Source organism: Solanum lycopersicum, chromosome 11, assembly GCF_036512215.1.
Source record: "Solanum lycopersicum chromosome 11, SLM_r2.1".
Lineage (NCBI taxonomy): Eukaryota > Viridiplantae > Streptophyta > Magnoliopsida > Solanales > Solanaceae > Solanum > Solanum lycopersicum.
Window position 1 is genome coordinate 54,791,560 of NC_090810.1, and position 24,189 is coordinate 54,815,748.

General features: G+C 31.3%; 2 protein-coding genes across 5 annotated transcripts; both read right to left on the reverse strand.

Moving 5' to 3' along the window:
• Positions 1–1,581: 1,581 nt before the first annotated feature.
• LOC101250662 (uncharacterized) lies at positions 1,582–2,529 on the reverse strand. The gene has a single exon (XM_004251292.2). It carries the CDS (start codon positions 2,527–2,529, stop codon positions 1,582–1,584), a length of 948 nt encoding a protein of 315 aa, XP_004251340.2.
• A 6,921-nt stretch (positions 2,530–9,450) lies between these two features.
• Positions 9,451–17,253, reverse strand: LOC101258032 (CBL-interacting serine/threonine-protein kinase 3). 4 transcript variants are annotated; one of them, XM_010314926.4, is made up of 15 exons: positions 15,641–17,253; positions 15,325–15,558; positions 15,010–15,072; positions 13,708–13,779; positions 13,389–13,496; positions 13,199–13,279; positions 12,436–12,489; positions 12,175–12,300; positions 12,001–12,090; positions 11,778–11,900; positions 11,563–11,670; positions 10,634–10,747; positions 10,489–10,545; positions 10,269–10,343; positions 9,451–9,570 (listed from the first exon to the last, which is right to left on the reverse strand). In XM_010314926.4, the coding sequence occupies exons 2-15, from the start codon at positions 15,493–15,495 to the stop codon at positions 9,499–9,501; spliced, it is 1,314 nt and encodes a 437-aa protein (XP_010313228.1). In that variant the 5' UTR covers positions 15,496–15,558; positions 15,641–17,253; the 3' UTR covers positions 9,451–9,498. The 4 variants fall into 4 exon arrangements, with proteins under 4 accessions (XP_010313228.1, XP_004250885.1, XP_010313226.1 ...); XM_004250837.5 differs by having other exon boundaries at positions 16,834–17,225; XM_010314924.4 differs by having other exon boundaries at positions 16,363–17,192.
• Positions 17,254–24,189: the final 6,936 nt, after the last annotated feature.

Genomic DNA, 24,189 nt, shown 5'->3' on the forward strand with positions numbered 1-24,189 from the left:
GGGGTCCGTCGCTTCTGCCAGTTTTTCCAGAAATAAAGTTTGCTGCTCAAAACGACTAAACGGGTCGTTACAAACATATATCCCCAACCTTCTTTGGGGCCCCATCTTTGTGCGTTGTGGTGGAGCAATTGGGACATACAACGCACATCCAAAAACTCTAAGATGGGAAATGTTTGGTTCTTGACCAAAAGTCAATTGTAATGGGGAGAATTCATGATAATTGGTCGGCCTTATGCGCACAAGTGTTGCTGCATGCAAAATAGCATGCCCCCACATAGACACAGATAACTTTGTTCTCATTAGTAATGGTCTAGCTATTAATTGCAGACGTTTAATCAATGATTCTGCTAGACCGTTTTGAGTGTGAACATGAGCAACTGGATGTTCAACTGTTATACCAGTAGACATACAATAATCATTAAATGCTTGAGATGTAAACTCACCAGCATTATCTAGACGGATTGTCTTTATTGTATAGTCTGGAAATTGTGCTTTCAATCTTATTATTTAAGCCAACAATCTCGCAAAAGCCATGTTGCGAGTTGATAATAAACACACATGTGACCATCTTGTAGAAGCATCTATCAAGACCATATAATATTTAAAGGGTCCACATGCAGGTTGAATTGGTCCACATATATCACCCTGTATACGTTCCAGAAACGCAGGGGATTCAATTCCAACCTTAACTGTTGATGGTTTAATGATCAACTCTCCTTGAGAACAAGCAGCACAAGTGAATTCCTTTTATTGAAGAATATTTGGGCTCTTTAAGGTGTGCCCATGTGAATTCTCAATGATTTTGCGCATCATATTAAATCCGAGATGGCCCAACCGGTCATGCCAAATGATAAAATCATTAAAATTAGTAAACCTTTTTTTTACTACGGCATGTGATTCAACTGTACTTATACTTGTATAGTACAACCCAGAAGAAAATGCAGGTAATTTTTCATGCACAATTTTCTTCTTTACATTAATTGTAGTAATGTAAAGGTATTCAACCTTTCCTTCATTAGCCGTCTCAACATGATAGCCATTTTGGCGAATAACTTTGAAACTTAATAAGTTTCTTTGAGACTTACTACAATATAATGCATTATCAATGCTTAATATTGTCCCTCCAGGTAGTAATAAGGTCGCTCTTCCAGAGCCCTCAATTAATTTTGTACTACCTGATATTGTGTTGACATATGCCATTTTCATAACCAAATTAGAAAAATATTTCTTTTCTTTTAATATTGTATGCATTGTAGCACTATCAAGAAGGCATACGTCTCCATTACTCATCTTGAATCCAACTGACAACTGGGGATTTCTATTAATTTTCATTAAAATAAAATACATCAAAAGAAGGAAGAAACAAAATTAACAATGGAAATTTAAATACTTCAACAGTAATAACATAATAATTAAAAATACATAAGTAAAATATTAACAAATTTCATTCCCCAGCTAAAAGATCAAACATTAGTTTCGATCTCCAAAGAAGTCATCAACTTCCATATGAGTAATGTCACCACTGCCATCAAAAACATCATCCTTTAAAGCCAAATTTGCTTCAACATCTTTATCATATTTCTAAGATGTTCCCGGCTTATCACCATTTTTAAGAGTCATATGTGACTCAGCTCGAGCATTGGAAGAGGAAGCACCACTTTTATTTCCTTTCTTTTTAAAGGAATTTTGATAGAGCCTTACAAAATGTTCATGTGTGCGACATTCATTCTTCCAATGGCCTTTCATGCCACAACGACGACAATTACTTTTTGAGGGGTTATTTTGAGAACTCATGCTATTCTCCCTTTTATTATGACCACCACCTTGACGATTAGGGTATCGTCTTTTATCTTTTCCACGTCCCCGTGCATTATTATATCCCCGATGATCATCTCTTTTTACTTCAGATTGATCACGTGATTCCACCATGTTTGCCTCCGGTAATGGAGCAGCTCCAGTGGGACGAGCTTCATGATTTTTCATTAAAAGAGCATTATGTTGCTCAGCCACCAAAAGACATGAGATTAGTTGAGAATATTTCTGAAAACCCTTTTCACGATATTGCTGCTGCAATATCACATTCAAGGCATGAAAAGTAGTAAGTGTCTTTTCCAACGTGTCCTCATCTTTTATAGTCTCCCCACATAATTTCAACTGGGAGGTTATCCTGAATACAGCAGAGTTGTATTCAATTACGGTCTTAAAATCTTGAAACCGTAAATGCATCCACTCATAACGAGCTCTTGGCAACACTGTTGCCTTTAGGTGGTCATATCTCCCGTTTAAATCAGTCCACAATTCAAGTGGATCTTTCACCGTCGGATATTCAATCTTCAGGCCCTCATCAAGATGATGACGAAGGAAAATCATAGCCTTCGCCTTATCTTTACTCGATGCTTCATTTCCCTGAGTAATAGTGGCATCAAGACCTTTAGTAGCCAAGTGAATCTCAGCATCGAGTACCCATGAAAGATAATTCTTTCCAGAAATATCTAATGCCACAAACTCAAGTTTGGATAAATTCGACATAATGAAAATTATGAGAGAATATGTGAATTAAATAAAAATATTTATATAGTACCTTTGCAAGTAGCAATCTCGTGCTGATAACGTGTTGTAAAGAAAGCTCAGAATATAAGATGAAAAAGACAAGAAGTATAAGATAGAGGAGATAATTTTCTTATTCAAGTATATCATACAATGGTGAATGATATCTCTATTTATAGTGTTGAGATATTATAGTCAAAGGTCACCTTGAAATGTTACATAGTTATCATCAAGGTTCATATCACCTTGATATCTTATCACATTGGAAACACTAATACATGAATCCAATTAATTGTTGGATAACTCTAATGGATCATCCACATATACAATGGATTTACAACATATCATTTATTTTTGCTACATGGGCTTTATTTTCACATAGGAGACATTTTATTGATTTATTTTTAAGTTAATATATATGTAGAGAAATGTCAAAAAAAGGAGAATTTTATAAAAACGAAAAAGGGTCAAATATATACTTGAACTATCAGAAATAGCTCAAATATACGCTTGAAGCATATTTCGACTCATATATACCCTTACCGTCAAACTATAGGATCAAAAATATCCTTCTCATTAACAAAATCCGTTAAATGCCACTTAAATGTCATGTGGATGTCACATGGCATGCCACATAAGCCAATAAAGTTCCGCTCATGCCACGTAGACTAATAAACTTACCATGGAGTTCCTTCAAAATCCAATTGCAAAAGAGAAAAATCCCCAATTGTTAGAATTTGACTCAAAAGTCATGGGTTCCTTTCAAACTTGATTCCAGTGGTTAGCTTGAACTAGCGCAATAGAGTGCTTCTCATGGTAGCTTGACTTGGTAAAACCACACCATATCATTGGTAGCATGGATTGAACAATAGTCCCCTTCTTTGAGTAGTTTGGACTTGCATAAGTAAGGTGGTTTCCATGGTAACTTAGTTTAGCATAATGTTGTGATTTCCTTGATGACTTTGAATTAGTAAATCGCAATCATTAATGTGTAATAACTTGTATTTGATTAATAAAGAAGTATTTTTTCATGAATAGTAAATTTAGATAAAGAGGGGCAAGTCCCTAATTGAAATAACATGTTTATGATGAACAAGGTTACTTCATGGAATTATCAAAAGTATGTTCTAATTTGAGATTTACTTGGTATGATGTATAATTAGCTTGGACAATTGTTTATATTGCCTTCCTTGATATGTATGAATAGAGATGATGATATAGAAGTATTCCTCTTATAGTATGATGTCTTATGTGCATTAAATTACTTATGACCATGTTGTTATCTTTTATACTTATAGATTGTCTTATGTTGACTAATGCTTATGATATGTTTATGTTGATGATTTATTCTAGCCATCATATCTAGTACATGTTTGGACCACTACATGTTTTTTTTTACATTCTTATCAAATGTAGGGTCCATTGATATTGACTTCCATCCCCGTGGCTAAGTTCATAGTAAAACAAGGAGTGAAGATATGATGAGTCCTTATAGTATTGAGGATTTGACGACCATGTTCTTTTGTCTTTCATTTTATGTTTAGAACTATTGTATGTGTTGTGTCCCAAGGATATTCATTTGTTGCGGAGAAAATTGGACCCTTCAAAAAGCATTTGCAATGGTACATGGTTGATTTGTAGAGCCTTTGACGAGAAGATTATAATGCAGAAAAACAACATGTCAATATTGCCATAAACCAGGAGTTTACTCCAACAATAAAACTAACCCCCCCACCCCAACACACACACACAAAAATTAAGGATACCCTTTCTATTTTTCTTGGAAACAATTTCAAATACATCTATATTTTTGTAATGCTGATAAATAAAATTAAAGGTCAAACGACATCAAGTTTAGGAGTGCACCTACCACAACATGCTTTCTCGCATGGCAAACTATATGTTGCATTATCTAGAGGAATATATACGCCAACAAAACAAGTGCAGGTCATGACTGAACAACCAGATTGGTGCACAAGGACATACACAAGAAATACTATCTATAAGAAAGTATTAGGTGAGATTTGATTAATACCAAAAATCTAAGAAATCAAACAAGAAAAAACATACACCTACATGTAGCTAATCAAAATTATATTGGACGAATTTTTAGGTTTGGTGCAAGAGGAGACGATATGAAAAATACAAGAAAACTATCACCGAAGACATTAATTTTGTGTGTATAAAGTTATTCAAATACATGGTACACCGAATTTAAAAATAAAAAGGGAACTTATAGTTCATGACACGACATAATTAAGAGGACAAACAATTAATTTGTGCATAATTACTTACTAACAGATTGCCTAATAAGAATTTATAAATAGATTCACCACTAACTTAGTATGACGAGGTGCAATACCAAAAACAGATTGATACGTTGAAAGCCTAAAATATACATAAAAGATAAAATATTTTGTGCATAGGGATCTCATAACATAACCTACACGTACAACACACGAGCAATGAATCTAGAATATTTTTATACGTGAGAAGCTCCTAACTTAAAAGTTGAATAACCATTCTGTCCTTATTTTTATTTCTAAACTAAATTAAACATTAATATATAAATAATTTAATATTAAATAATAATTTTATTTAAATTCATGCATCTAGACACAATAATTCAAATTCCTTAGAATATTAAATTTTTTGTATCATCGTTTTTATACTCATATAATCATATATATTATTTAAATATTAATTAATAATTATATTATATTATATTATATTATATTATATTATATTATACTAAATACTAAAAATTAAATTACTATAGTACTTCAGACTAAATTAAAATTGAGGTCTCATAGGCATTGTTTCATGTGCTTCCTAGTCACATGGTTGGAATCACAATTGCACAAGTATAAGACCATGTGTATTCCGACCACGTGGCCCTTATCACAATCGTGAGAGTCAAAATTCATAGTTCACCCAATTATAAGTTGGGCACTTTAACTTCCTCTTTGCGATTGGAAAGAGCAATGCCTGGGCATAATTAAGCTTTCCCAAAATTAGGGTTTCTTTTGCATTTTTCCATTTTTTGAACCCTTAGAGCTCGGTGTGGGCGATCTCACAAAGATTTTTTGAGATTTAGCATTTAGGTAAGTGATTTTGACCCTAATCCTTCATTACCCATTATTATTATTCCACAACCTTGACATCAGTTTCTTATTTATTATTTTAAAGGAATAGAAAGTTTCTCTTAAATTTGAGTTGAAGGGTTTGAAGTTTGAAAGTTGATTTCAACCGATGTCTCATAAAAAGTTCTACCAAATCACTTGTTCCTTGGATGAATTAAGTCGTCTCGTAAGTACTTCATACATCTTCCATCTTTAATTCAGTTTTTCAATCGTTGATTCACTTGCAGATTTTCAATTCTATTTTAGTGTAACTATGCACACACACGTGTGCATGCGCGTGCATATGGCGGGCGGGCGGGCGTGTGTCACATACTTTGGTGTCATGTAAAATTTAATAATTAGCCTTACTCGATAGAAGAAGGTAGCTAACGAGGTAATAAATCCACAAGACCTACTACTCAATCTCTTAGTTAATGTGGGACAATTAACAAAGGTTAAAGTATGCACATGAGTGTACTATCAATTTTGTAGGTCTGTTCCAAGATGTATGAAACTAATTATGTAGGTCTACTTTTGTCTTCGTCATATGATACTGAATTCAAATATATTTTGCATATAGAGGATTCCACCAGTATTTGCAGAGAGACATTGCTAGGACATGTTAAATCCTCTGTTTCTTCAGGCTCCCCATGGAAAAGCATGGGAGGTCAAAGTGGATCATTCTTAAGGACAAATTTGGTTGATGAAAGGATGAAAAAAATTCAGTGACTACTACGCAATAAGCGTCAGACAATTTTGGATCTTTACATAGAATGCTCGTGATCATTTTGGTGTCTCTATATTTGGTATGAGTACGACAGAAATTGAATATCCAATAGAAAATATTGAATCATATGATTCTATGGATATTTTGGATCATTCTACTGAAAATTTGAGTCATGGCCCCTTAGTTTAAGAAGAGAATAAGAAAAAGACAAGAAGGGAAAGAAGAGAATGGTATTCGAGTGAATCTTCAGACTAATGCTAATGTAATTGAGGAAGAAAAGAAAGATATTTCAGTTAACCTTCAGACTAATGCTAATGTAATTGAGGAAGATATTCCAGTTAACCTTCAAACTAATGCTAACACACTTGAGGAAGATGAGTCTCAAAGTAAGTAATATCTTTAACAGGTTATTGGCTATGAAGTGAATGCATTTAGTAGTAATACATTGCATTTGGATATCTACTTCAAGAAATAACTTAAGGCTCCGAGGAGCATGAGCAAAAATTCAAAATTGGTACCAGTAAGACCAAAACCTTATTAGACTTCTTAAAATAATTAATAGATTGTTTTTAGTGTAGATAGACTTGTATATCAACATAAGATCCTTAATCTTTCCTAAAAACAAGTAGCAACTCCCATGTTTCAATTTATGTCACAAAAAATTCAATAGACACATAGTTTTAAAGTGTAATGAAACCAGTGATTATAAACATGTCATAACATTAATATTTGTGGCCATAAGACTTTTAAAATTTGTGTTCTTAGATATACCGTAACATTTCGGTAGGAATCATATCACTTAAGTTGTTATACTTATATAGCTTGTTGCAGATTAGGAGATCGGAGAAGCTAATCATAGAAGTGAAGAAGTTGGTCCAAAGAATAACAGTCGATACAGCGTGGTGAACTTATCCGGTGAAACTCTGTATATTGAAATTGTTATAAAAAAAGACACACACTACTTATATGGTAGGGATTAATAGTTTGTACATTCTGTTTTTACATTTGCTAGATTTTTCAATCCTTTTACATTAAAATTATTTTCCTAAAAATCTAATGATCGTGTTTGTTTGATAAATATATCTGATAGACTATCCCAATGAGATTCGCCAAAAGGACAAACATAGTCAACATGAAGAGTATGAGATTGGTTAATGAAAAAGGAATAAGATGGGGATTAGAAATAGAGTACACTAAGTGTAGGGCATCATAAAAAGAGGATGGACAGAATTTTGAAAAGATAACAAGATAGCTGCAGGTGAGACTTGCCGCTCAAGTTGATTCAGGGCTGCATGCTAATGTTTTAATGTTTAGAAGATCCCAACACCTCATTCGTTACGATATTATTAGCTACAATTTCTTCGGATTGTATTCTGGCCATTATAGTCCGTCAATGGAAGTTGCTAGGCTGACGTTATATTTGTTTACTTTAAAAAGACAAACAAACGATCAGTATATGTATTTAGATAGATTTCAGCATTAATTGTCTTCTTATAGTTGCAAATATATGTATTCAGGAAAGTATATATATGTAAGCATTTTATTCAGTAAACATTATGAAATGAATTCTTACTTGTTCTTGTCTTTTATATATATTTCTTTAGGTATACATGTATCTGACAAAATATACACTTGTATCTAATTAAGAATTCATAAATTTGATAAAGTGGACATTATTCAGAGTTAAGATTATGGGTGTACTTGGTATGAAGAAAAATATTTTCTTATAAAACAAGTGAATTTTTGACCTATTTTCTCATGTTTCGTTGGTGAATAGAAAATATATTTCGAAAAATTTCTTTCATTTTTAGCTAGAGAACAGAAAATACTTTTTAGAAAAATAATCTGACACTAATACGAACCTTGATAATCGATCTAGGACATGACTCCAAACCTGAACTAGAACACAACCACGACGACCTATTCGAAGCTTGACTCTGAAATCTGACCCAGAACCTAACCCTGAATTCCGATCTGAAACCCAAAATTAGAACTAAAACTAGATATTTGACCCAAGACACGACCCCGACTGAACTTGAACACGATTGACCAATTCAACTTTGACACTCGAATCAAGACCCGACTTTCAAATTAGGACCCAACAACCAACAACGGATGCGAGACTCAAAATTTGATTTTCAAATTGAAATCTCAGACAACTTCCCAACCAGGATCCAAGCACACTTGACTCGAGACCTAACATTCAAAGAAAAGTTTAAAGTTCTTTTGTGTGTAGTTGGGGGGGGGGGGGGGGGGGAGGGGGGAATAAAAATGAAAAATTCTTGGAGGGTGTGTTTATTAAAAAATGAAAATTTTAAAATATTTTTTAAAGAAACGTTTAATTTTTTTGGGGTGGGGGGCTGGTGGTTTGGAGTATGTGTGGGTTAAGAAAATGATTTTTCTTTTCCAAAATTTCATTTTGAATTTTTTTGGGGGGTGGGGGGAGGGGGGAGAGTAGGGGTGATCGGAGTTGGACAGGATAAAAAAAAATCTATTTTTTTTTAAATTTAATTTTTTAAAAAATAAAATTTTAAATTGTTAAACTTTTTTTGGTTGGAGGAGGGGCTGGTTTCTGGGGCAGGGGGTAAAATCTTTTTAAAAAGAATTTCTTATATTTTCTTTTTTTTTTTTTTTTGGAAGGGAAGGTCAGGGTATGGTGTGGAGTAAGAAAAGAAATTGCAGGTGATAGGGGATAATTTTAGAACAGATTCTTCATAGAGGCATTTCATTTTTGAGGGAGGTAAGAATCTGCAAAAATTATTATAAAAATTAGTATATAAGTGGCAATTATAGAAACTGTATGTAAATGAGAGAAGGAACAGGATTATGATATTTTTTTCTTGAGGGGGCTGAAGAGTTGTATACATTTCTCAAAAGTGTATATTTGTTATACAAACTGCAAATCAAATCAAATAGGAACAAAAGTCCTACTCCATGATGAAATAGAACAGTTGGCCATTAGCTCATGGGAGAAAAAAGTCCCACTACAAAGAACAGACCAAATGACAAAAAAAAGGGAAAGAAAGAAACAAGTTGCAAAGTTTTTTACACAGATTGTGGGACCAGCAAAAGCTTATGCAATTGCAGTTCATGGTAGTAATACTACCTAGCTTGCATGTCCTCTTCAGTTTTCCACACTACATCCTCTAGACTAGTCGAAAGATTCTTGTAGAACTGCATCAAGAATGAGCAACAAAATGATTAGCATGAGATCGAACAATTAGCTCGAACTAGTAGGATCTAAAAATCAACGAGGTGCTTGCATTTCCGATAGACAAAACAAAGCAAAAACCTATGCCTTATTGGAAACTATAAAGTAGAAAACAGGTATACAGACACTAGTGTGATCTTTATTAGGCTAAACATCCATTAGTTTCTTCCATCCTCTCTCACTTTCCCATGGTTCTTGGCTTCTTTATATTTTCTGTACTCTTCTTTTATCTGGAGTTGTCCAAGACTCATGGTGAGTCGTCTCTCTAATACGAGGCACACGGGTTTTAATTCCTATTACAGCAATACAAAAATCATGTTGTCCATTGTGACATAAGAGGTTACAAGATGATATCACCGTTCTAAGGCTCTAAAGTGGACCCTGTAACTAAGATCAAACCATCCATGTTTTGAGGGACAATGAATAACAATGTTATGGTCATTTCAAAGAGACGCTATAACTTCTCTCACCTAATCTAAAAACATGCCTACAACCTCTTACTTTTTTGTTGCTATCTTGTGTCGAACAGTAACTTCAAGACTATGTTGCTCATTCACGAGCAATTAGCTTGTATTGGCCTACGAAAACCTACTAATGGTGATCTACACATTTCAGCATCGTCATTTAGATAACTTTTTCAGCAGTTAGCGGAATATGGTACCTTGTGGAATTCCAAAGTATCTCCTTTTGCCTTTCGGACTTCAACCATATGAAGAGAAGGGGCAACTTGAAATACCTACATTCAAGACCAAACAGTGTTCAGGCTATGATGATTAAAGATTCAAATTCCAAAGAACTTATGGCTATCCTCAACACAAACTGCAAAAGGTTAAAGTAAAATAAGATAATTGTAGATGACTAGCTATGCACATTGAGCATACCTCAGTGGCAACATTAAGGTTCCCTTTTCTTCCAGCTTTGACATTTTCAAGTCTCATCTGAAGTAAAAGAGTAGAATGCGAATTAATTTAACTTTATTAGGAATCTACATGCCAATTGAAATGCATACTTGAAATACATCACCACCTTGTAGTTCTTTTTGTGAACATCAAAACCGAGGGGCTTTGCAGCTTCTTCAATCTTACTGATAATTTCATTGGCCGAGCATTTAGATGTGAACCTTGTTTCTCTCTTAAATTCCTGTGAATGTCGGAATCAAAACATCTGTGAATGAAGTAATATTATAGCAATACACAAATCATCAATTTCTCCGACAAGGTGGAATACCAATTTATATTGATTTGAATTGTTGGTGGGAAAAATGGCCATTCGGGAAAAGAGACCAAGTTTTTTGAGTAGAGTAATAAAGAAAGGTCAGTTTTATTCAGACAGGGAGTAAAATGAACTTAGGAATTCATTTTTCTGTAATTAGTCCTTTAACAGTTTTTTCATTTTTTAATTAGTGGATTTGCATCCTCACTCATATGAGATTACTTAGCTGCAAATCAAAAACTGAGAATTCTGAATAATAATCTAAAAGCCTTCTGTAAAATGGATAACGGAATTCAACACACAGGAGAAAGAGATGGAAGTTAGTTTGTGTATGCATGCAATATTGCCGCAGCATTTTGAAGCATCTAGCGCTTATTTAACAGCTAAACTTGATGAATTTAGCAGGTTAGCTCAACTCAGGGCATTTAGGCTCATGTCTGTTAGAAGACGTCTATTATTTTATGTAAATGCGAAGGTACTAGTTTTACTACACATCATAGAATCTTTACTTCTTTCCCATTGTTATTTAGAGTGTTTGGGAATGAACAAAGAATTATTCAATGGTTACCAAGTAAGCATTAAGTCTTTGACATTCACATGAAACTTCATTATAGCATATCCTACTGAGAAGTACAACTATACACTGATGTAATTCAGGGCACAAAAACCATGCAAAATCAAACAAAAGTTCCAAAACATGCAACATAAGTAACAAATAAAAATCGAAGTTCATAGTCGGTAACCTGTTCATCGAAGAGATTCCCAAGGTTGAGTCCTTTTGACATTGAAATCAACTCGAATGCATTCATGGGAGTTGGCTGCTCTTCCTTTTTCTCTGTTACATGATGTTCCTGTTGTTGTGTCAAGGAAAAGAGAACCACATGAGGATGACTATACAACAATCAATTCTTTCCTCTGAATTCAATGAAAAACTTGTTCAACATTTCAGTGTGCTCACTTCAGAATCCTTGAAGACAGCTTCAACATCATCCAGGTTGGCATCTCCTTTCTCATTAAAAATGGGAGATTTATAATCTTTCTTGAACCACTCATCCTCCAGAATTTCTGAGATGGTGATACGCTGCATAGGAGACACGTGCAATAATAAAATAAGAGAAAAGATGTTGATTTAGTTGCAAGCTAAAATCCCGCAATTGTATTCAGAAATCCAGTATGCTTACTGTCATAGGGTTCGGATCCAAGATGCGAGTAATTAACTTCATAGCACCAAAAGACATCCAAGGAGGACATGTAAATTCAGCAGCAGAGATCTACAAAGACCGTGATGACATCGTGAAAATAATAGGGAAAACAAAAGCAGATTGATTCCATAATGAATTTGGAAGAATGCTCACTTTTTTATACAGGTTAATAAGATTGGAGTCATCAAAAGGCAAGTAACCTGCAAGCAATACAAAGAGTATGACTCCGCACGACCACAGATCCGCGGTTGTACCATCATATCCATGATCGTTGAGTACCTAAAAGAAATGAATCTCATTTGTTAAACCAAGAGAAAAATAAGATAAGAAGAGTGCACATGACAGGGAGACCTTATTTTTTCTTTGTGAGAAATGAACAAAAAGAACAAGTTGTTGAAACGAAATTCATCATACCTCAGGAGCAACATAGTTGGGAGTTCCACATGTGGTGTGGAGTAAGCCATCATCCTGGAAAATTTCACTAGAGTAAGAAATATATCTGATTCCGAAAAGAATGTCAACTATAAGTCTATAACCTAAGTGAGAGAAATATCTTGCAGGACTACTGCTGTTTGAAACTAGCATGAGTTCTCTAGCTAAAACGGAAAAAGGAAGTCATTGTCCAATAATTTTCGGATCAGTTCAAAGCAAATAACTAGTCAGCAGTCGATCACAAATTTAATGACATTGTCCCAAGCTCCACGCACAGTTGCTTCACAAAGTTAACCAAACTCGAAAACAATATATTCAGTTGAATCTGAATATTCTAATAATAAGATTGAATCAATTCCAAATGATGTTTAAACTAGTTAACAGAAGGAATAAGCACAAACGGATTTCAGTAAAAATTATGCTGGCTTCTTTCTCTAGTGACAATTACTCGATTTGCGTTTTTAGAAACTCCTCTCAGTAGTTTGTCTCTGATATGGCGCTTTCCATGGAGATCTGTGGCTTCAGCTAGGGGGAGGGGGCGGAGTTATGTACCGCATTTCTCAAACAAGAAAATGTACTCAAGGCAATCATAAAGATGTTAAGACTTAAGAAATTGATGCACAATCTACTAGTAGGTTACACAATGGAAGATTCACTGCATTAATTTTGACAGCCACAAAGCAAAAGTCATATCAAAGATTGGAGACATATATTAAGAGTTTGAGAATGGATAATCGACAGTTACCCTGACTTGCTGGGACAGAGCACTCAATCCAAAATCAGAAACCTTGAGGTTTCCATTGACATCCAAGAGTAAATTCTCAGGCTGCATAATGAAAGCATGCCATAATAAAGGTAAGACAAAGAAGGGAGGTTTAAGGCAAAACAGAACAGAAATTAACAACTAAAAGGCTGCAAAAGTAGCACTGCCTTACCTTTAAATCTCTATGGTAGACTCCCCTGCTATGACAATAATCAACAGCATTAATAAGCTGCTGAAAGTATTTCCTTGCTTCTTTTTCATGCATCCGTCCATGATTTACCTGTATGCCAATAAAACAGATAACATCTTAATGACATGCTAAGTCGTCCGAAAAAAAAGTTCATGCCAAATAGGTTTGAATTGCTTAGGAAGGACACATGAAACCTAAATTTGCAATCAGTGAGATGCAAGGTCATTCTCTTTGGTCAATTTATTTATCTCCTAAGGTAGGGGAACCGAATAAATTAGAAGAAAGGAAGAATCATCCTTACAATTTTGTCAAAGAGCTCTCCGCCTGTAACGAACTCCAGAACAATGAATATCTTTGTCTTGCTAGCCAACACCTGCGGACAGACGAGAAGAGCATGGATTCAGAAGTGTAGCATACGAACCCTGGCCATTACCATTATCCACAGTCACATCTTATCTATAGTAGGTTATTGCAAATATACAAAATATTCAAAACATAAGTTGTTCGATAACAGATTTAATGTACTAGGCAAGCAATTAGTGCATGACATGCCAAAAGGTCTTTAGCAAAATTCGGAACATCTTCTTTCCCCAAATTGGACACTCGCAATTCCAGAAATTTTAACTTGAGTTTTTCTAATTCTTTGATTTTTCAAGATTTTGATAATGTATCTCATATAGATGTTAACTCTCAAAAAATTGGAAAGTACCATGAGTAGATCAAGAAGATTAACTAACTACTCCAGTATATTAGCCAATTCCACTGCAGTTTATGGATACCAGTAATATATCTGCATGTCAATATAGGGTTACGTTACAAGGCCAAAATCTGCCTTTACTCTCATCAACTTCAGTAGGTTAAATGCTGATGTGTTACTGGAATTTTAATTATAAGACTAGATCTATAGAATAAATAACTGAACAAATAATAAGCAGATCAAATTATTAGTAATATGTAAGGCAAGGAACCATCAAAATACAACCAAAGGTTAAAAAAGGTAGGTACTAAAATCTAGCACAAGCATAAATGTTTGTTCAACGAGATAGGCACAGAGAAGCTAGGCTACAGAATACATTTTAATCTTTGCTCCAAAAACCTTGAATGAAGTGGAATCTGCTCAATTGGAAAGGACACATAAAAAACTGAACGAGGCCACATTGATTCTAGCTAATCGCACTAACAAATCAATTACTAGTTTGTTCTGTACAATAGACTTTGTCTTGTCATAAGGTAAGTTATAAATTCTCTGCAGAATGCTTAAGCTTTTATTTATCGGTAGGCAGCTGATCAAATTATCCTTTTGGTAGTGTGAATTAAAGACGTCTTTCTGAAAGATTGTTGAGGTGAAGATTTGAAGTGAGATCCTCAACACATCATTTCTAGAATGGAGATACCTGCTGGCAACCCATGATGCATAACCAAATGCAAATTAACGGGTCGCTTACTATTTAACCTACAGGTTGGTGGTACGTATATCAGCCTGTACGATCAGTATATACATCCATATGATCAGAAAGGCATACAGAAAACCACAATCACCAGAACTTACATACGCACACACAACACACAAGTACATACACATTGACATACAGAGAGGACAAACCTCGTATAACTGAACGACATGTGGATGTCTAATTAACTTCATTGTAGCTATCTCCCGCTTTATCTGTCAATTTTGAACAAGAGATATAAGATGTTATCATCCCACAAAACAAAAACAACATTCAAGAAACTGACAACAGTATCAGAAAATGAAATGCATAATTCAACAACCATGTAAGATGTCGAAGAGACAGTATTCGTACAGATTCTCGGTAATCTACGTTACCAAAATAATTGGTAACCATAACACCAGAGTCCAGACAAATAGAAAATATATTAAAGTTTCAGAAAGCATGAAGAATGGATGAAGATTGACCTGCTCAGCCATTTTGTGCTTAAGGACCTTATCCTTATCAAGAATCTTGATCGCTACAGCTTCTCCTGTCTCCGAATTCCTCGCAAACTTAACTTTAGCAAATGTTCCCTCACCAATTGTCCTTCCCATTTCATATTTACCAACTCTGCGCTTGATTTTTGCCTGATTCATAACTGAGATACTTGCACAGTCCTTTAAAGAATGCAGGCGTAATCCTTCTTAAAGAACCTTTTACTGCACAATGATTAAAACATCCATAAGACATCTGAGTTCCTGACATAAAATACTAATCTTTATGTTCATTTCATGCACTCACAGAATTCCAAGACCCATCACAAAAAATTATAAAATTGATATTTCAACACAACTTGACTAACTGCACCATCAAAAGAAACCCCAACTTGCAGCTTGACAGTGGAACGAGTGATGGATTTATTCCTGAAGGAAGTTTCCATCATAATCGCTTCTTCCACCAACAACATGCCCAGTCTGGGAAGTGGAGTCTGTAGACAGACCTTACCCCTACCTTAGGAGATCGAGAGGTTGCTTCCAATACACCCTCGGCTCAAGTAAAAGCAGTTCGAAAAAAAGAAAACATAGGGAGAGAGAAGAAGCCAAGACAAAATGTTCAAGAAAGAATACATAAAAGGAGTAGTCACTACAACAAAATACCACAACAATCAAAGTGCTAGAAAGTTAAACAAAAGAGGTCCCTAACAAGAACTTTCGACCTTTCTTACTTCCTTTTGAAATAGGAAAAGTTAGAAGGTATATCTTGGAAGGGACAATAAAGATAACAGAAATGAATAAGAAAAAACACAAGTTTGTTTATTCAGTTCTGCTATTTGTTTAAGGAGGAGGGGGAGAGAATCAAGGCACAAAATCATTTTATTAAAGTGGTCAATTATTATAGTCACACACTTAAAGGAAATGATTAAAGAAGGTAAGACTGATTAAAAAACAAAGCAATGTTGAATCATTCATTGACCAAAAGACATTTGTCTAGGTGTCTGTGTGAGAGAGAGAAAGATCCACTACCTAAACCTTATTACAGTTAACCAGCAACAGATCCCAGCAAAATGCAGCTAGCTAAACTACAGCTTAACTTCTATCACTTCAGGAACTATATTCCAGAAATAAATGTAGAGAGAGAAAGAAAACAAGCTTCAAACCAGAATCAGTGGCATAAAAATACAAACTTTATAAAAATAAAACATAAGCTTCAAAAGGGGCCAAATAGAAACAAGAAAATGGACCCTTTTGAGAATCAAGAAATGTAGAAAAAGGGGTTATCTTGTTTCTATGGAAACCTAAAAAAAAAAAAAGATCTCAAACCAATAAGATTCAAAATCCTAAATTCACTGTTTTTAAGAAAACCCCAAAAGGCAAATTCACTGTTTACAAGAAAACCCCAAAAGGCAAATTCCCCACATACATATCAAAACAACAAGCATATTCGAATATACCAAACAAAATCCAAAATCAAGAAAGGGAAAGAAAAATACATACTTTGAGCTGAAATTTTGAAATGGGGTGTTGGCCAAGATAAAGATAAAGATGAAGTATGAAAGTTGCAGCCTTTGTTGTTTGGGGGTCAAAAAAGATTTGATTACAGCAGCTTATAAATCCTCAAAAATTTGGACAAATATATGGTAAGTTGAAAAGAAGGCAACATCCAAATCTTGAAATTCTAATGTTGCTGTAATAATTGTAAATATTCTCCCAACAACAAAGATAACAACTATAAAAAAATGAAATAGTCTTTTTTTTTTTAACCTCTTCCAATGGAATCTCAAGATGGTTTATTTGTACCACAGCCACACAACTATACAAAGATTGTTTTGTAGTAATTGACTACTCCTTTGGACAAAAGAAAGAAAAAAATGAGTACCTTTTTTATAAATAACTTGAAAAAGAAAATGGATCACTACTTATAAAGTAAAAAAAAAAATTATATAAGGTAAAACTTTAAAGGCATAATGTCCTATAGCTCGAATTCAAATTTTGGATATGCACAAACAAACACTTTAACTTGTATAAAATTAAATAAATAGACACACATGTCATACATGTCATTTTTTGTCTTACGTGTATTGTGTCATGTAGGACTCATTTGCTTATTTATTTAAAAATTGCATAGTTAAAGTACCTATTTCTGCATTATGAAAGTTGGAGGTCAAAGTAAAAATTCGAAGCCAAGTTTAAGGTCCTTCATTTGACAACGAATGATCTAGTTTGACTTGGTACGGAGTTTAAGAGTATAAAGAAGATTTTTTAATCTTGTGATCCTAAATTAAAGTTAGGTCAAATGTACAAAATTGCACTTTGATCTTGTGGCCTTAAACATGTCACGTGAAAAGTTGTTACCAAAAAAGAAAAGATCATTCTTTTTTAAACATTCTAAAAAGAAAAGGATGTTATTCTTTCAAAAACGGAATATAAAAATAAAATTAAGCTTATAAAGCATAAGATCTATTTATATTTTATAGTCAACTCATATTTTGAAATTGTCAATTTTCGATACAGGTTCAAATTTAGTCCAATTTCAATACTAATATCAAACAATAGAAAATTTAAAAAAAATTTATCTGTAAAACATAGTTATGTTTCTTTTAAGACACACACAATTATACATATTTTCCTTTCAAAAAATACTTCAGAAAGTGTTATTCTCACCTAGTTGACATGTTACGTGATTAAGATACTTTTTGACATCGTCGTTGGGAGACTAGAAATACTTATTTTTAAGAAAAGAAATATTTTTATTGAAAAATTGAGTGTTTGACAAATTAGTAAAAATGTTTTTAAATAGAAGAAAAAGCAATTTTTTCTCTGGTTGAAAAGAAGCTAAGATTTCCTATTTTTTTTAATTAAAAAAAACAGCAGAAATTAAAAAATATTTTTCTCAAGACTAAATTATCATTTTCATGTATATATTTACCAATATATTTTTTATTAATTAATTAGCATAACTCATAAGTTTAGTTAAAATTCATTAATAATTTCATTTTTTATTTTAATATAATAAATTTTATAATATACTTTACATTTATATATTATTATTTTACGTATAATTTTGTGCAATTAAAAAAAGCGCAACAATACTTTTGATTAGAAAAAAGAAAGACAGCTAAAATTTCAGTCTGTTAAAAATGTATAAAATTGATTGAACTAAATTTAATTAATTTTTATAATAGATAATCGAAATAGTTTCTCTCTAAAAAAGAATTTTAATATTAAGAGTACATCACTAGTTTTCCTTTTAATAATTTGACTCTCTAAAACTTTTTTATTAAAAAAAAAATATCAGCCAAATGCCATGTCAAACACAAAATGTTTTTTTCAAAAACACTTCTAAAAAGTCGTTTTAAAAAAATATTTTTATAAATAAATAGTTTTAACAGCAATGCCAGACATCCACTAAAGTAAAGACTCATTTTCTCAACCATAAACCTACTTAATTCATCAAATTCATCACATTAAAATTTTTATGGAATTAAATATATATATATATATATATATATATATATAATGCAGATCATCTAATTTTCTACGAATTATTCTACCAACAAATTTGATGAAAAATTCTCTGTAGGTAAATATTTCCTCAATATTTTAATTCGCATATAGATTATATGTGAATTTTAGTGCAATATATATTTTATTAAAAAAATTTAGTAAGATGATTGAATTTTGTCGTCGATTTTTTGCAAGTAATTGCACATAAATAATTAAGTAACTCTTGTAAGGTTAATATTGGCCCAAAAAAAAAAGTTGTACAAAGAGAAATTTATTATTTTTCTTTTTTTCTACTATTTTAGAAGCACGAGTTTAATAACTGGTATTGACATGTCTGCTTCTTGATATTTCAATTCAAATTCAGGTTAGTTTTGACATTAATTTCAATTATCTATTGTCTTAATTGTAGCAATTTAATGACCACCTCATTAATTTGGTGCATTAATCATCTTATTGGTTTCAAGAGCTACTATATACACATTACTACAAACATTTTTATTCCGATAAATATTCCCTCCGTTCTTTTTAAATAGTCATAATTTATACTTTTAGAATCAAACTATAAAAATTTTGATTGACATTTTAATATGTATTTTTTCATCAAATTGATATGCGAAAAATTACAATTTATAGTATTTTTCATATAGATTTTTGAATATCTAATTTTTTTTGTTTAAAATATCAAATTAATATAATCTAATTTAACTTAAAAGTTAATCTAATTAATTTTTGAAAAACGCAACATGATAAATTAAAATAAACGGAGAGAGTATTTTTCATATATAGTGTGGATTGCAAATATTATGAAGTAGTTATCATTGTCTGTATGTTTAGAAAATGTGGTTCAGGAGAATATATGTGAAGCAATTCGATACCTTCGAATTTGGTAACCATATTTGCACTAACAATTATTTTCTTCGTCCGGTGTTGTTTGTCACGATTTTTATTTTTTGAGTCAAATTATAAAAAATTTGACTAATATTTCAAAATGTATTTTTTTTTCATTATATTAATATGCAAAAAATTATAATTTATAGTATTTTTCATATAGTTTTAGAATATCTAATTTTTTTTGCTTAAAATATCAAATTAATATGATCCACTTTACCTTTGAAAATTAGTCAAATTGACTTTCGATAAACGCAACATGACAAATAATTTCAGACAGAAAGAGTAATTATGAATTCTTTTTCAAGTTCCAACTATATATTTTTAATGTTAAAATGTAAATATTATGAAGCATATATGTGGTCCCCTCTATCATTTTATACCGAACAAAGTTGATGCGTTTATTTGTTCAGTCATTTTAATATCTAAACAAAAGTAATGATTTCTTTTTATAATGTCGACTTTTAAAATGTTGGGCCCGTGCTAGTACGAGTGAGTACCATCTAATTTTAAGAAAATTATGACTAGAACAACTTTAGAAGCTTCACATTTTTGCTTATTTTTCCTTTTTATATACACAATGTTCCATTCATCCAAATATTTAAAATTAATCTGCATATTAGAGATAAGATAAGAATGCTTAATATATTAATAAGGATGCTTCGCGAGGTATTTGAATCATGTAATATGTTAAGTTTTAAAGTCAAACCAGTTCTGAAGCAAAAGTCATCGCAAATTATTTTCATGAATTCTTTGAAATTTGGATTAGATATTTTGAAGCTTTTCTTTCAAATTATAAAGCACTACAGAATCTACTATCTCTTGAATCGAGGATATACGAGTCTAGTTTTTGACTCACTAAATCATTTATCTATACAACTACATTGATATATTAACATTTTGTGAAAATACACTAACATATACGTGAAGCAAGTCTCAGATCGATGGAGGCTCATAAAACTAACTGAAAATTTATTTACTTTTCTACTTTTGTTTTTGTCATATTTTTTATTGAAAGCTAGAAAATCCAAAATTTCAAACATGAAATCATCTATATTTCTTAATGTTTTTGACCTAAAATTCTTATATTCCTACAATTTAAATAGATATGAATAGAAATTCTCTTTTTATAGTTGTGAAAGTCATAATTGGTTGTTTAAATCTTATTTTTTTAAAATTGCATTTACTTTTTTGTTCTTTTATAAAGTGTATTAATGAATGTGTAAAATTGTGCAAAGTTGAAGCCACCTCAACTATTACATCCCACTTGCGATGGTTTGGTAGCTAAATAAAAGAAAAGTTATTTATGTATCATTAATTTTTAAATAATTTATATGATATTTGGTAATTAAATAGAAATTAAATATTATATTTGATTGACACTTTAATAATTATGTATAAACTATAAGAGAAAATTATTTTATATATTATTTTATGTAAAATTGAAATCTAAAATAATTTCGGTTGTTTCAATATTATTTGATAATATAGATGCATTTCTTCAACGGTAATACTCTTTTCATTTACTTTTACTTATGGCTTATTTTCAAAATATATTTTCATTTTTCTGTTACTTTTGACTTATTAAAAAAAGATAATTATTATTATTTTTACATATTTTACCCTTAGCATTTAATACTATTTTCTTTAAATCTTTTGTCAAGACCTAATGCTAAACATCATTTTTTTAATAAATGTGTCAAATTAAATAGAGACAAAAAAAAATGAACGGAGAAAATATTTCGTGGTCTCACCAGCGTATTGGAAATTTTTATCTTTTAAAAAATGAGAAATTGCGTTACATCTCAGTGGATTGATATAATATGTTTTACATTAACATTATTTCTTATATAATATGGTTTTGGTATTTATTTTTTGTCAATTATTGTTGTCTTCACTTATGACTTATGAGTACGTACAACTCTAGCTTCACAAAAATAATTTAAATTCTTTGAAAAAAAAATTATTATCCATAAGAATGCCATTCTTTCTTTCTTTTGTGGAAAAGACAGAAAATTAATTGATAAAATACTTGAACAATTTATCCAAAATGAGAAAAGGAATAATAAAAATTAAAAGCACAGTTTCTTGATAATTTTTAAATTGTGCACCAAATTTTCATGTAATTCACTTTTTGTGAGTTCAACTGTAATGTGACCATTCATATTTGCTTTAATATTAGACTTTTCAAATATATTTAAAGAAAACACAATTATTTTTTAAATTTAAAACTTAGCATTTTAAAATTAACATCATCTGAAACTTCTTCTCTAAAAATAATTAACGGAAAAGAGCCTAAAATATCCTTAAAGTATTGAAAATAGTACAAAATTACCATTCATCCACCTATTAGCTCCAAAATACTCTTTTCATCTATCTATTGACTCCAAAATACCTTTCTCATCCACCTTTAGGTTTAAAATTGACTACTTTTTTAATTGTTTTAAAATTAAACTCGTTAAATAACTATTTAAAATACTTGTCGTTCAACTATTAGTTATAATTTAATATATTAATATAATTTATGAACCAAACACACTACCCACTCAATACTAACTAAATCCCACCCACTTAATAATCTAATTATAATATCAAAATCATCAGAATTACTACTAAAACACGATGAAATTATAGATTCCTGAAAATGACATCCAAAATTAGTCGAGTCCGAATCGAAGCCCCAATTAAATTTAGGTTGAGCCGCTTATTTAGGAGGACACTTTCAATATGATTTTCTTTCAAGATTGAAATAGAAATTTATAATTAAAGGTAAAGAAGTAATACATCCCAAATTAATTCATATACTTTTTTAAAATATAATTTTATAAATATTTATGATTTGTTTTAAAACCTCTAATATATTTGTTGAAAAAAAGTTACCTATGAAGTAACGTCACATAATTGAGACATAAGAATAATGAAGATGAACATAGCCAGACTTTAAGTTTATCGGTAATTTTTATTTAGACATTTAAATGTATGATATTTACTTGTATAGATATTTTCGCCTCAAATTTTTAAAAACACTCAATTGTTATTAGTTTTTCTGTTGTTGCATTAATAATGTGACGGTTTATTAATTTGGAGGGGATTAATTAGTAATAGGTGAGTAGTGGATTGATTTATAAATTATACTAATAAGTTAAACTATATAACAAATAGTTGAAAGCCACGTACTTAAAAAAATATTTAAATAGTTTAAATATTAAATCATTAAATAAGTGGTCAATTTTGAACCAAAAGATGAATGACAAGGGTATTTTGGACCCAATAGGTGGGTGGAAAGGGTATTTTGAAGCCAATAGGTGAATAAAGAGTAATTTCATATCATTTCCAATTCTTTGAAGATATTTTAGGCCTTTTTCTGAATAATTAATGATCATTATTTAAAAATAATACTATAAAAGGAATTATTGTATATGCTGCGCCCTGCATGGTACAACTATATAAGTGAAAAAAAATAAAAATAATGGAAGACCAAAATATGGCTCAATAGAGTTTATTATGTTAAGATTACCTATTATGTAGTATTTAGTTTAAGGGATAATGCACAATACCTCTTCATTTATATCCGAAATTTTAGAGATACACTTATACTATACTAAAGTTCTATTATCCTCTCGAACTTATTTTATTAATAATTTTTTACTCCTTTTTGACCTACGTGATACTATCTTGTGGGTCCAACGCTGACTGATTTTTTTTCAAGCTAGTGCCACGTAGGCTGGAAAGGGGTAGAAAATTACTTATAAAATAAGTTTAGGGGGATAATATAACCTTAATATAATATAAGTGTGTCTTTGAAATTTCGAGCATAGATTGAAGGAGTACTTGTGCATTTTCTCTTTAGTTTATTGTATTGAAATAAAATATATAACATTGTTGATATAAAAAAATATTTATTTACGAAAATATTATTCGCATTTTTTTGTTTTCCCATATTCTTCGCACTTTTTCTGCTCTACCTTTAGTATTATTTATTTTGTTCCAAATCATTTTTCAAATAAAACTATACCATAATAATAATTTATATAAAGCATCATAATGAAATCTACACTTGGTTAATTAATAAACAAAGTAATAAATGAGAGTTCTTGAAAGCATAAAATATTTAACCTTCAAGAAGATTAAATAAACTATTTATTATTTTATTGGCGGGTGAAAGTCATTTTTTCCTCCAACTATGTTTAAAAAGAAGTTAAGTTCTATGATATGAAGAAAATTTGTTTTTCGTGTTTTCTATATTAAGTAAAATAAATAATATAGATGTGAGCCATTTATACAATTTTTATCATTTAATTATATTAAATTACTTATAATTTAATAAAAATATTTATTACAAATAAATATGGTCCATATACTCGTGGCATGTCTCATGCACCTTATATAATTATGATTATTATGATTACTGTTTAGGTGACAAATCTAATCACTATAATATTATACTTTTTCCGTTCA